Below are 13,666 nucleotides of genomic sequence, written 5' to 3' on the forward strand. Positions count from 1 at the left end.
TTCTTTATTAGTGAAAGAAACCTTTGCTTCTTTTTTTTAAAAATTTAATTTATTTATCCATGAGAGACACAGAGAGAGAGGCAGAGACACAGGCAGAGGGAGAAGCTCCCCTCAAGGAGCCCTACTGTAGGACTGGATCCCAGGACTCCGGGATCATGATCTGAGCCAAAACTAGATGCTCAACCACTGAGCCACCCAAGAAACCCTTGCTTCTTAGAATCTAATTTTTATAACAACTTGTTCTTGAGTTATGAAAATTTAAATTACAATATTAATACAAATTTGAAAAATTAAAGATTATTTTCTTTTCTGTTTTTAAGTACGTGTTTCCTCTAAGGTCACTTGTCCTGTTTTATCCTTCTCTTTCCACTGTGGCTATATTCAAAGCCAGGTGATATTTGGGTATCATTTAAAATGTATTGATTAAGGACTATAGATATCTCCCGTTTGTATTTAGATTTACATTGTATTTCTCTGTTCTTTTAAATTCAATTATCTGACTTTTTTTCTCCTGGAAATTTTTTTTATGTAAAGATTTGGTAATGGCCCTCTGCCTTGTTTTTCTGTGTTGTCATGTAGTTATCCTTTTAAAAAATGAAAAGGCAAGAAAAGGAGGAAGAGAAAATATAAGTTTTATTTCATTTTAAAGAATTTGTCATAGTGAAAAAGGTTTCTGTAGTCAGTGTACTATTCTAATCCAATCTCTCCATTCTGAACTGTGTGATTCTGTGTGAATGTGTGTGTGTTTCTGCATTATTTTTGGATCAGAAAACAGGGTGTTGCTGAGAGAGGAGAGACTTGAATTCCTCTTGGAATTGGTAGTTCATTATAGTTTTACATTTTCTGGCTCTGAGTAGCCCATAAGGTATTTAACATTCCCCAGTGGCTAGTTGGCTAATTCTACGGAATTAGAGTTGCTATCTTTAAGATGAAGTATTTCTGACATTCATTAATTTTTAACTAATTTCTAAAAAAAAATAGAATTTTCTTAAAATAGGGACTTAATTGTCATATTTCTGAAGCTTTTTTATTATGAAAAATTTCAAACATACTAAAAATAGAATAATATAATGAACCACAGTGTAATTCATGCACATTGTAAACCAGTGCACAGTTCCATGAATTACCAACTCATGGCCAAGCTAATTATATCTATACTCCCAATAGCTTTATTTTTTAAAAAAGATTTTATTTGTTTATTCATGAGAGACACACAAACAGAGGTAGAGACATAGGCAGAAGGAGAAGCAGGCCCCTCTCAGGGAGCCTGATGCAGGACTCTATCCTGAAACCTGGGATCATGCCTTGAGCGGAAGGCAGATGCTCAACCACAGAGCCACCCAGGTGTCCCCCAATCACTTTATTTTGAAGCAAATCCCAGATATATCATTTTGTTATAACTTATTATTTTTGACATGTAACATTATATTAGTTTCAGTCAAATCAATAATGATTTGATATTAGTATGTATTTCTAAAAGATCACTACAATAAGTCTAGTTAACATGTCACCACACATATTACAAAAATATTTTCTTGTGATGCAGACTTTCAAGAACTATTCTTTTTTTTTTTTTTAAGATTTTATTTATTTATTTGAGAGAGAGAGAGCATGAGCAGGGGAAGGGGCAGAGGGAGAGGAACAAGCAGACTCCATGCTGAGCAAGGAGCCCAATATTAGGCTTCATGCCAGGACATTGGGATCATAACCTGAGCCAAAGGTAGATGCGTAACTAACTGAGCACCCAGGCACCCTCAAGATCTATTCTTTTAGAAACTTTCAAATATGCAATACAGTGTTATTAACTATAGACACCTTGCTAACATCATATACCCATGTCTTAATTATTTTATAACTGGAAGTTTGCTATAACTTATTTTTATTTATAAAAGATAATTAAATTTTTTGATACAATTTCTACTATAGTAGGACTTCTACTGATGAGGAAAACTAATCAAGGATATCAAACAATGATTAAAGCAGAAATATAACTCAGGAATGTTGCAATGCATTCATTTAACATGTTTGTCGAGCTAATAGTCTCCTTAGTTTAAGCATTTTCTTTCTGCCTTCTATGTACAGACAAGGAAAGTTCTCCAGGGTATCTTAAAACAAGAAACAAGGTGCAGAACAGCATAAGAAAGTCACAGGTAAATAAGCATTAAGATATTTGCTTATATACACAAACACACTGAAAGGATGCACAATAAAATAATGAAAGTAATAAGGGAAGAGATGTAAGGTGGATGGAGAGGGGCACACCAAGGACTTTTTAATCTATGCATTTTTATATTTTTTGAGTCATACGAGCATGTTTTATTCTTAAAAAATTTCTTCTCAAATGCTCTATTTCATGCAAAAACTAAGATATTCTTATGATCAAGTCAGTTCAAAAGTATTGTTTTAAGACTCTATTTATTTATTTATTTGACAGAGAGAGTATACAAGTAGGGGGAGCAGCAGAGGGAGAGGGAGATGCAGGCTCTCTGCTCAGCAGGGATCCCAGCTCAGGGCTCCATCCCAAGACCCCAGGATCACAACCTGAGCTGAAGGCAGACACTCAACCAACTGAGCCACCCAATTTGAAAGTATTGCAAGCTGAATACCAACACTGTTGTCAGCTGGATCAATAGCTATGTAATGCTTAAAAATTACCTGACTTTGATCTCGTTTCTTTCTGCTGTACTTTTAATTGTTACAAGTCAATCAGAATTTATTTGTTTATTTATTTGAGAGAGAGAGAGAAGCGGGGAGAGGCAGTGGGAGGGAGAGAATCAATGCCCAGTGAGGAGCCTGACACGAGCCTTGATTTCACAGCCCTGAGATCATGATCTGAGTAGGAATCAAGAGTGGGACACTTAACTGACTAGCTACCCGCGTGCCCCTAAACAGAATTTTAAAACACATATAGTTTAAGTGTGCTTTACTAGCTCTCAGACTTCATGGGTCTCTCTTTTTGCTGAGACCTCTCCCTCCTATAGATAACAAACAAGAGCTTCAGTTTCTAGTTTGGTTTTGTTTGGCTTAGCTCAGCCAATTCTTCTATTGTCTGTTCCTACTCTTCCCTCAAAATGCAAAGTGATGACACTCCTTATGCCTCATCTGTGCTTCCATTCAGGTATTTTGTTTTCTCTAAAAAGGAGTAGGTACAGAAGGATGGACTTAGCCATACTAAGTCCCAGGGAGATCTATGTACTCTTCCTCCCATCTTTTAACTGGTATTCACCTCACAAAAGCAGCTGCTTCTCGAGTTGGGGGTTCAGAGGAGTTTAGTTTATATACCATTTATTAAGCACCTAATGTGTGCCAGGCACTATGCTTGGTGCTGGAAATACAGATATCAAAATACAATTCTTGCCCTAGAAGTTCAGAGCCTGGAGCGGACATGGATGGGAAAGCAGAGGTATAATACAACGGGTTAAGTATTGAGATTGAGGTCAGCCGAAGGTGCCCCAGTTCAGGTTGGAGTGTGGGCAGAGTGGTGGGATTGAGGGGGGTTGGTAGGGGAAGATTCTCAGAAGACGTGATATGCACTAGAGTATGAATAGGAGTTAGTCAGGGGCATAGAGTAGACACAGATGAAAAAATGTGAACAATGGTCCAGAATTCTAAGCAATATTTGGGTTTGTAATACAGTATATGCTACAACTGGAGGATAAAGTCCAAGCTGGAAGAAGCAGAAGCTAGAGGTGACTCAGGGAGTCTTTCCCTATCTTATCATACCTTGGGGGCTCCTATCACTTGCCAACCCAGAAGCCAGGTTAGGGATTCCCAGTATCATTTTAGGTCCACAGGGAGAAGACACAATGTCTGTGTTACCTGGGGAATAAACATTTCCCTTGAGTGCCATGCCGAAGAGTGTTGGATGATGACTATGGCCCTCCGCGGTTGGTCAAACTCCATCCTTTTTCTCATTCCTACTGTATTGCCCCCAGGACTTTTGGGGCTGCTGGGCTTGGGGTGGGGGGGTTAGCAGATGGAGGCAGAAACATTCCCAGGCATCCTTGTTGAATGAAGGGTCAGCCTCTTTCAGATTTATCAGAGATGGAGTCTGGGAAATTTCCATTGAATTGCAAATCTCCCTTGAGTCTTTCAGGAATTATTTTCTCTTTCTCTCTCATGATTTTACCTCAGTCTTGTGTCTCTCTTCTCTAGCAGGCACTGCCACCAGCCAGGCTCCTGATGTCTAGATTAATCAATCCGCATTTGGGGGAATCTCCATTGGAAACTGAAGTTCTGCATGAAGGATCCTACCCAACGATGGAGGGATTGGTTAGAAACCAATAACTTCTTCAGCCTCTTCCTTCTCTGCACTTGGGCTAATGCTTGGATTTAGGGAGGAAAACTGACAGTTTGTAGGTACACTCATCAGCAAAGCCGTGAAGACCTGGCTTTAAATGGAACATTTCTCAACTATTAGAGGTGAAAGCAACTGTAGGTAAGTGCATTAAGTCCTTTCATAGATAAATGGTTTAACCTCTCCATATTCACCCTTTGCACTCCAACCCCATGTTATTTTCAGGCCATTGTCCTTCGCTTGGAGTGTCGCTAGTCAAGCCTAAGGCCGTGATCACATTGCACAAGATGCTCTTTCTACAGGAAGGGAAAGGTGGGTGCGATGGCTGAGCTTCACGCGGCCCTAAGAGGGGCAGTGGGATGCAGTCACCTCAGGATCAGAAAGCCCCTTTGTTCACAAGGTAGAGGAACAATTCTACCCACGAGAAAAGCACAAGAGAAGAAGCAGATTACCCAATTGCTGCCTGCTTTCCCAAGTGCTTTGCCACCCTTAGGAACTCCAGGCTCTTGTTAGCCTCACACTACAGGGCATGAAAAGGACCAGGGTGGAGCAGACGGTTGAGTCATAAAAAGGGAAAGAAAATTCTTAGAAGGCGATCCCCACCCTCGTGGAACAACAAGGACGTTCAAGGGTAGGTAGGAGGGATTCCTTCCATATTTGAGGTTGGGATTCATCTTCTTCTCACTTAAGATATAGTTAGGTTCAGTTCAGTGGAAATACTTTCACAGAGAGCCAGAAGAGCCCCCTTCGAGGTGACTAGTTCTATCTCACTCCACTCCACACCTTGTATTTCATGCTTCAGCCCAAATGTACCGTGTTACATGCTACTCTTTTTCATCACAAAACCTCTTTTCTCTCCTATGGAATCCATACTCATTTTTTTAGCATCTATTTTAGGCCTCACCCTTCTCCAGAATGCCCCTCATCTCTCTAAATCTCAGTTTGGCTCTTTTCCCACATCCTCCTTAGGCCCTATTCTTACCTGTGACATTCCATCTGTGACCCATATCACCTTCTCTGTCCTTCTCATTAGGCAGTGAGCTACATGAGGTAGTGACAACGTCTCCTCTAATTCTGAATCGCCAAGTATCCCTGGAGCCCAATACATAACCAATACAGAAGAATTGGATGATTTTATTGACAGTAAGGTAATTTCTATAGAAGCTGGAGGGAGACGAGCCTCTGAATGGAATCCCTAGGGAGAAAGACCTTTATCCTAGACAAAGGTCCAAAAATGTCTCCTACAGACATTGTAAGTAAAGGGGTACTGTTTGCTGGGAACAAAGACTGTTGGAGTGTGCCAGAGAACTCAGGGCTGAGAACTGGAGCCTAAGTCTAATCTCATGCTTTGCATGGCTAAAGGTGATCGTATTCTAGTAACTGAGGCATTTTTAAAACCAGGTTTCAGACTATCATTGATTTGATTCTTATAACTGGTGGTGATCTTCAAAACTGAAAGGATTTGAATCAAATGGGAAGGACTTCATTTCTGATTTCATGAGTCATTACCTGGAATTCCTAATTCTGTCTTTGGCAAGTCACCTAATGGAACCCAAGTTTGTGAAAGGGCTTTGGATCCATGTTATGGACTGAAAGAGCATAAGAGACTCATCCTAGGCACGCCTGCATGACTCAGTGGGTTAAAGATCTGACTCTTGATTCCGGCTCAGATCATGATCACAGGTCATGATCTCAGGGTCCTGAGATAGATCCCCAAGTCTGGCTCTGTGCTCAGCAGGGAGTCTGCTTCTCTCCCTCACCTTCTGCCCCTCCCCCTGCCCAGAAGTGTGCACACTCTCTGTCTCTAAATAAATAAATCTTAAAAAAAAAGAAAAGAAAAGAAACTCATCCTAATATTCCCCTGATTACTTTGATTAAAGTTGACACTAAATAAATAAATGTGGATCCCTGACTGATGATTCAGTGTAGTTTAGCCCTGTTCTACCTTTTGAATATGCCATGACTTGCTTTAGATAGGCAAGCATTTTATGACAAGCTGAGTTCAGTTAGTCTCTTAGGTTGCTGGGGGAAATTCTCCATGAAAAAGGTAATTTTATAAAATAGATGTACTAATGACCTAGATTCCTATGACTCAATCCACAGCTGAGCAGGTGAAGGACAAATGAGCTGGATGCATTGATCATCTTCCAAGGAAATGGCAAGCCAAGTCTAGAGTCTGGTGCCCAAACTTACAGGGCTTTCTCTCCACAGCATTTGTCACCTAAGTGCTAGAAACTCTTGAATGCTTTACACTCTTATTTCACTTGTTTCTCACGGCATTTCACAACTGAGGAGCACAGGAGTGGTTCTTAAATAATTTTCCCAAGGCTACTTGGCTAGAAAATGGAGATGCTGGAATTCAAAGTTATGCAGTCTGGCTCAAGTCCTGATCCTGGTGGAATGGGAATCATATTCTTCACGAAATCTTTTTTTTTATCTTTTTGTCCAGCTCAGATGGTCAATGATATCATTATTATAAATGTGAGGCATTGCCATTTAAGATCTGAGGATGGAGGCTCCTGGCCTTTCCCCACCTAAGTGTTAGATACCCTTGCTGGAAAATCTTCTGCAGCTTTAGAAGTCATTAGGTGAAGGCCTCAGGTTCTTCAGATCTCTACAGCGACTGGAGAAGCGGGGATACGTGTGCCATATCACAATAAGTTTCAGCATTGTTCTGGAGAAGATGCATCTCCCCCAGCACATGTTGGTGCTGTCGCGCAGGTGAGAAAGAGAATGGCTCCTGGCGAGAACCAGAGCAGCGGTGTGACCGAGTTCATCTTGGCAGGCTTCCCAAATCTCAACAACACAAAAGCAGAAGTGTTCTCTGTCTTCCTTCTTGTCTACCTGCTGACTCTAACAGGCAATGTGCTGATTGTTGGGGTGGTGGGAGCGGATGCTCGCCTGCAGACCCCCATGTACTTCTTCCTGGGCAACCTGTCCTGCCTCGAGATCTTGCTCACTTCCGTCATCATTCCCAAGATGCTGAGCAATTTCCTCTCCAGGCAACACACCATCTCCTTTGCTGCATGCATTACTCAATTCTATTTCTACTTCTTTCTTGGGGCTTCTGAGTTCCTGCTGTTGGCTGTCATGTCTGTGGATCGCTACCTGGCCATCTGTCACCCTCTGCACTACCCCTTGCTCATGAATGGTGCTGTGTGCTCTCGAGTGGCCTTGGCCTGCTGGATGGGGGGACTTGTCCCTGTGCTTGGCCCCACGGTGGCTGTGGCCTTACTTCCCTTCTGTGAACAGCACACTGTGGTGCAGCATTTCTTCTGTGACAGTGGCCCCCTGCTCCGCCTGGCATGCACCAACACCAAGAAGCTGGAGGAAACAGACTTCGTGCTGGCCTCTCTGGTCATCATATCCTCGCTGATGATTACTGCTGTGTCCTATGGCCACATAGCTCTGGCTGTCCTGCGCATTCCTTCTGTTTCTGGCCGTCAGAAGGCCTTCTCTACCTGTACCTCCCACTTGATGGTGGTGACCCTCTTCTATGGAAGTGCCATTTTTCTCTATGTGCGACCATCACAGAGTGGCTCTGTGAATACCAACTGGGCAGTGACAGTGGTAACAACGTTTGTGACACCGCTGCTGAATCCATTCATCTATGCCTTACGCAATGAGCGAGTCAAGGAAGCTTTGAAGGATATGTTCAGGAAGGTGGGAGTAGGCTTTTGGGGGAATCTTCTTCTCGCTAAGAGTTTCAGTAAGAAGACAGTGAAGTGAAAGTGAAGGGAGTGTAATAACCAGTTGTGAGTCCAAGTCTTCTCTGTTGTCACTCTCTTTCCTATGCTTGTCACGGACATCACCAAATGACCAAATTCTGGAACCATGACAGAACCCCAAAGTCATCAAGCCTGCCATTCTTTTTCAAACAAAATTCCTTGATTCTATCTTATAAATAAATCCATTTATTATTGATATACATAATCAATTACATCATAAAATCCTCCAACCTGTGAGATCTTAACCTAAGGGTCCATGGTTACCAGGGAATCTAAGGATGGGCTTCAGAAAATCTGTTGCTGGGGATCCCTGGGTGGCTCAGCGATTTAGCACCTGCCTTTGGCCCAGGATGTGGTACTGGAGTCCCAGGATCGAGTCCCAGGATCGAGTCCCAGGATCAGGATCGAGTCCCAGGATCGAGTCCCAGGATTGAGTCCCATGTCGGGCTCCCCGTCTGGAGCCTGCTTCTTCCTCTGTCTGTGTCTCTGCCTCTCTCTGTGTCTCTCATGAATAAATAAATAAAATCTTTTTTAAAAATCTGTTGCCTAACTAGAATTTAAATAAATTAGAAGGAAAAAAAGAAAATGTATAAGCCCCACTAGTATGCAAATTTTATGTGTTTGACTTAAATGCATTTGTCTGGGAAGAGGATCCACAATTTTAATCCAATTCTTAGAGAGATCTATTTGTGACCTTTGCCAAAAGTTAAAAACTGATTAAAGTTCTCATTAGAGTCTTTCAGTTGTTTATGGAAATCAATAATCTTAAGAAAATTGTCCTTATAATCTTAAAATAAAATAAAAGTAAAAGAGATAGATTGTGTAATTTGGATCGAGTCCCAGGATCAATCCCAGGATCGAGTCCCAGGATCAATCCCAGGATCGAGTCCAGGATCGAGTCCCAGGATCAATCCCAGGATCGAGTCCCAGGATCAATCCCAGGATCGAGTCCCAGGATCAATCCCAGGATCGAGTCCCAGGATCGAGTCCCAGGATCGAGTCCAGGATCGAGTCCCAGGATCGAGTCCCAGGATCAATCCCAGGATCGAGTCCCAGGATCGAGTCCAGGATCGAGTCCCAGGATCAATCCCAGGATCGAGTCCCAGGATCAATCCCAGGATCGAGTCCAGGATCGAGTCCCAGGATCGAGTCCCAGGATCAATCCCAGGATCGAGTCCCAGGATCAATCCCAGGATCGAGTCCCAGGATCGAGTCCCAGGATCAATCCCAGGATCGAGTCCAGGATCGAGTCCCAGGATCAATCCCAGGATCGAGTCCAGGATCGAGTCCCAGGATCGAGTCCCAGGATCAATCCCAGGATCGAGTCCCAGGATCGAGTCCAGGATCGAGTCCCAGGATCAATCCCAGGATCGAGTCCCAGGATCGAGTCCAGGATCGAGTCCCAGGATCGAGTCCCAGGATCAATCCCAGGATCGAGTCCCAGGATCAATCCCAGGATCGAGTCCCAGGATCAATCCCAGGATCGAGTCCCAGGATCGAGTCCCAGGATCGAGTCCAGGATCGAGTCCCAGGATCGAGTCCCAGGATCGAGTCCAGGATCGAGTCCCAGGATCGAGTCCCAGGATCAATCCCAGGATCGAGTCCAGGATCGAGTCCCAGGATCGAGTCCCAGGATCGAGTCCAGGATCGAGTCCCAGGATCGAGTCCCAGGATCAATCCCAGGATCGAGTCCCAGGATCAATCCCAGGATCGAGTCCAGGATCGAGTCCCAGGATCAATCCCAGGATCGAGTCCCAGGATCAATCCCAGGATCGAGTCCCAGGATCAATCCCAGGATCGAGTCCCAGGATCGAGTCCCAGGATCAATCCCAGGATCGAGTCCAGGATCGAGTCCCAGGATCAATCCCAGGATCGAGTCCCAGGATCAATCCCAGGATCGAGTCCAGGATCGAGTCCCAGGATCGAGTCCAGGATCGAGTCCCAGGATCAATCCCAGGATCGAGTCCCAGGATCGAGTCCAGGATCGAGTCCCAGGATCGAGTCCAGGATCGAGTCCCAGGATCAATCCCAGGATCGAGTCCCAGGATCAATCCCAGGATCGAGTCCCAGGATCAATCCCAGGATCGAGTCCAGGATCGAGTCCCAGGATCAATCCCAGGATCGAGTCCAGGATCGAGTCCCAGGATCGAGTCCCAGGATCAATCCCAGGATCGAGTCCCAGGATCGAGTCCAGGATCGAGTCCCAGGATCAATCCCAGGATCGAGTCCAGGATCGAGTCCCAGGATCAATCCCAGGATCGAGTCCAGGATCGAGTCCCAGGATCAATCCCAGGATCGAGTCCCAGGATCAATCCCAGGATCGAGTCCAGAATCAAAATCTTAAGAAAATTGTCCTTATAATCTTAAAAATAAATAAAAGTAAAAGAGATAGATTGTGTATTTTTGTATACACTTCACAAAAAAAAAATTGCATTTACTGTCAGGTGGAAATGAGGTAAAGCAAATTGAATAAGTGACTTACTCACATCTCCACAGTAACCCCAGGTGTCTTTGCAAAAGCAGACCCAAGAGAAAGTTCATGAATAGTAGCATTTAATGTGATTTTCTAATTTGCACTGTATTACAAAGATGAACTAAAGACATCAGTCATTTTTCACTGGGTTGTGTCCCTTTCATTTGCCCACTTTTTTACATTCTCATATCTGTTGTGTTCAATTTCATTTTGTTTTTAGTAAAATTGGACTGGGACTAAAACCTTTAATATCAAAGAATTCTGAATGCCAACTCTTGTTGTACCTACCAGGAACCAGACTTTGTGGTACATTTTATGTTCCTCACCAGATATTTGAAAGGAAGTGAGGATTTCTATCATGTACACAAGTATGGACAGCACATCAACCTCAACATAAGGTTGCAAAATTGGCAAGCCGAGCGATTAGCATGCAAAGAGACAGCCATAAAGCTTCAGTGGGCACTGGAAATAGTAATGCTTTCATCTAATTCTATTAATAATACACACAAACACACACTAAACATTTCAATCCCCAAAGTATTTCTGAATGGAAACTAAAGGAATGAAAGGAATGACCAGCAGTTTGAAAGGGAAAAAGAACTCTTCTGGAGTGATCTAGGCGTGCTGCCCCGAGAGCAGATGAACTATGATTGCCTTACAAACTCCCTACTTTCACAGAACCTAAAAATCTGAAGCCAATCCCAGATGCTGGCCTAGGAGAGGAATTCCTATAACAATTTGTAATAACCCCCAAGTTTTAACAGAAGGAGAGGAATTCCTATAACAATTTGTAATAACCCCCAAGTTTTAACAATAAAGCACATTAAACCATCTATTCCATCAGGAATTTTTTCTTCATCTTAATGTCAGAAGCACTTCGCACAACCGATCTTAGGCTCTTACTTAAAATAGTTTTGTTCTTTGGTTCCTCTGGGACTGCACTTGCCTGGTTTTCTCTCCACATTTCCAGCTACTTTATTTTGTTTTGCTGGTGCACCCTCTTCAATAAAGCTGTTAAATATTAGCTAATTGTAAAGCTATTCCTAGAACTCACAAATTAAGAGGAAGCTGAAAATAAGGATGTATTTCTAACACTTATAACAGAGCCCGGTCCACAGACTCTGCCCAGGAATTATTTGTTGAATGAATTACAGACTCATGAGCAGATGATAGCCACTGCCCTGAGACAGATGCTAAACTCAAGCAGCCAGCAGCTGGAGTGTTAGTCCTCATTCCCACGATAGGCCTACTCTAGGGACTATGTGAAACTGAACCTCTCACATACAGCTAGAGCGCTTATTTGCAGTGAAACAGTGAAAAACAATTTCCCTTGCAGCAATCAACGAATTTGTCTGCTTCTAGGAAAGAGTCATCTTTGAGAATTCTAAACTGAAGCTCTGCCATCATACTAAAAAGTTGTGCCATCTGGGGTTACCAGAGAGGAGGTGGTGGGTATAGGTGAAATAGGTGATGGGGATTAAGGAGGGCACCTTGATGAGCACCAGGTGATGTACAGAATTGTTGAATCGACATATTGTACACATGAAACTGATATAATACAACTATATTAAGATTAAAAAAGAAACAATAAAAAACAAATATTATGAAAAAACATTAAAACATTTATGTCATCTGGGAAACTGCAAGGTAATACATTAATATAAGCATTATTCTCCATTAATATTCTCAGGGCAGAATGAATATAACTTCTCTCAAGAGAGTCACAAGAAATAGTACAAGACTCCCTTAGATAAAGCTATCTTGAACACAAGTGCACAATTCCAAAATAAAAGCACATCCAGGGAATTTCATAAAAATTTAAGATTTTGTGCTTCAAAGACCATGGAAAAGATGTCACAGAATGGCAGGAGGTATTTGCAAATTATATATCTGAAAAAAGACTTCTATCTAGAATATATAGACTTCTATTCTCAAAAACACAAAGAACATGAGTCAATTAAAAATGGGCAAAGGGTCTGAAGAGACATACAAAATTACACAAAGTCAGCAAACACATGAGACTCGACATCATTAGTCATCAGAGAAATCAAATGAAACCACATACTCACTAAGATGGCTATAACGGGAAAGACATTAATAAGTATTGATGAAAATGTGAAGAAATGGAACACTTATACACCCCTGGTGTATAAGCCAGAAGACAAGCTGGGGGTTCCTCAAAAGCTTAAACACAGTATTACACATAACTCATCAATTCAACTTCTAGTTATAGATCCAAGAGAAACGAAAACATTTGTGTCCACACAAAAACTTGTATACATATTCATGCAGCATTAGAAGGCCAAAAAGTAGAAACAACTCAAGTGCCATCAACTGGTGAATGGACAAATATCCATACAACAGAATATTACTTGACAAAAAGGAATGAAGTGCTGATGAATGCTACAACATGGATGAACCTTAAAAACATAATACTAAGTGAAAAAAGCCAGTCACAAAAGATGATGTATAGTATGATCCCACGTACACGAAATATCCAGAATAGGAAAATCTATATACAGAGAAAGTAGATTAGTAATTGCCCAGGGCTGCAGGAGAGGAATGGGAGAAAATGAGGAGTGACTTTTATTGGGGTACAAGAACTATTTTTGGAGTGATAAAAATGCTGTAAAATTGATTGTGGTGGTGGTTCAACTGCAAATATTCTTAAAAAAAAAAAAAAAACATTTACCTGGGAGCATCTGGGTGGCTCACTGGTTGAGCATCTGCCTTTGGCCCAGGTGGTGATCCCCGGGGTCCTGGGATCAAGTCTTGCTTTGGGCTCTCTGCAGGGAGAGAGGGAGCCTGCAGGGAGCCTGCTTCTCCCTCTGCCTATGTTTCTGCCTCTGTGTGTGTGTCTCTCATGAATAAATAAATAAAATCTTCAAAAAAAACCCACCACTTGCCTGTACATTGTAAGTGGGTGAATTGTATCAGTAATTCCTATACTGCATGTTAGTCTTCATCCACTTATACTGGTTCCACTATGAATCCTAAATGATATACTTTCTCTGGCAACTGGCACCGTTTTCTCTGTTTCCCCATTATTTTGAAAAAGTGCCTTGAAGACAGAGACTGGGTCCTACCTGAGTTTGTTTTCTTGCCGATAAGAAGAGTACTTGGTAATTCAGAATACAGCAAAATCTCATCACATTGTTTTTTGAAGGG

At 42.3% G+C, this 13,666-nt stretch overlaps 1 protein-coding gene across 1 annotated transcript; it reads left to right on the forward strand.

Annotated features, from left to right (window-relative positions):
* Nucleotides 1-7,030: 7,030 nt before the first annotated feature.
* Nucleotides 7,031-8,026, forward strand: LOC121481090 (olfactory receptor 6S1). The gene has a single exon (XM_041738081.1). It carries the CDS (start codon nucleotides 7,031-7,033, stop codon nucleotides 8,024-8,026), a length of 996 nt encoding a protein of 331 aa, XP_041594015.1.
* Nucleotides 8,027-13,666: the final 5,640 nt, after the last annotated feature.

The sequence above is a fragment of the Vulpes lagopus genome, chromosome 23 (genome assembly GCF_018345385.1).
Source record: "Vulpes lagopus strain Blue_001 chromosome 23, ASM1834538v1, whole genome shotgun sequence".
Classification (NCBI taxonomy): Eukaryota; Metazoa; Chordata; class Mammalia; order Carnivora; family Canidae; genus Vulpes; species Vulpes lagopus.

Coding starts and splice junctions, on each gene's coding strand:
- LOC121481090 (XM_041738081.1), top strand. CDS start 7,031: ATGGCTCCTGGCGAGAACCAGAGCAGCGGTGTGACCGAGTTCATCTTG.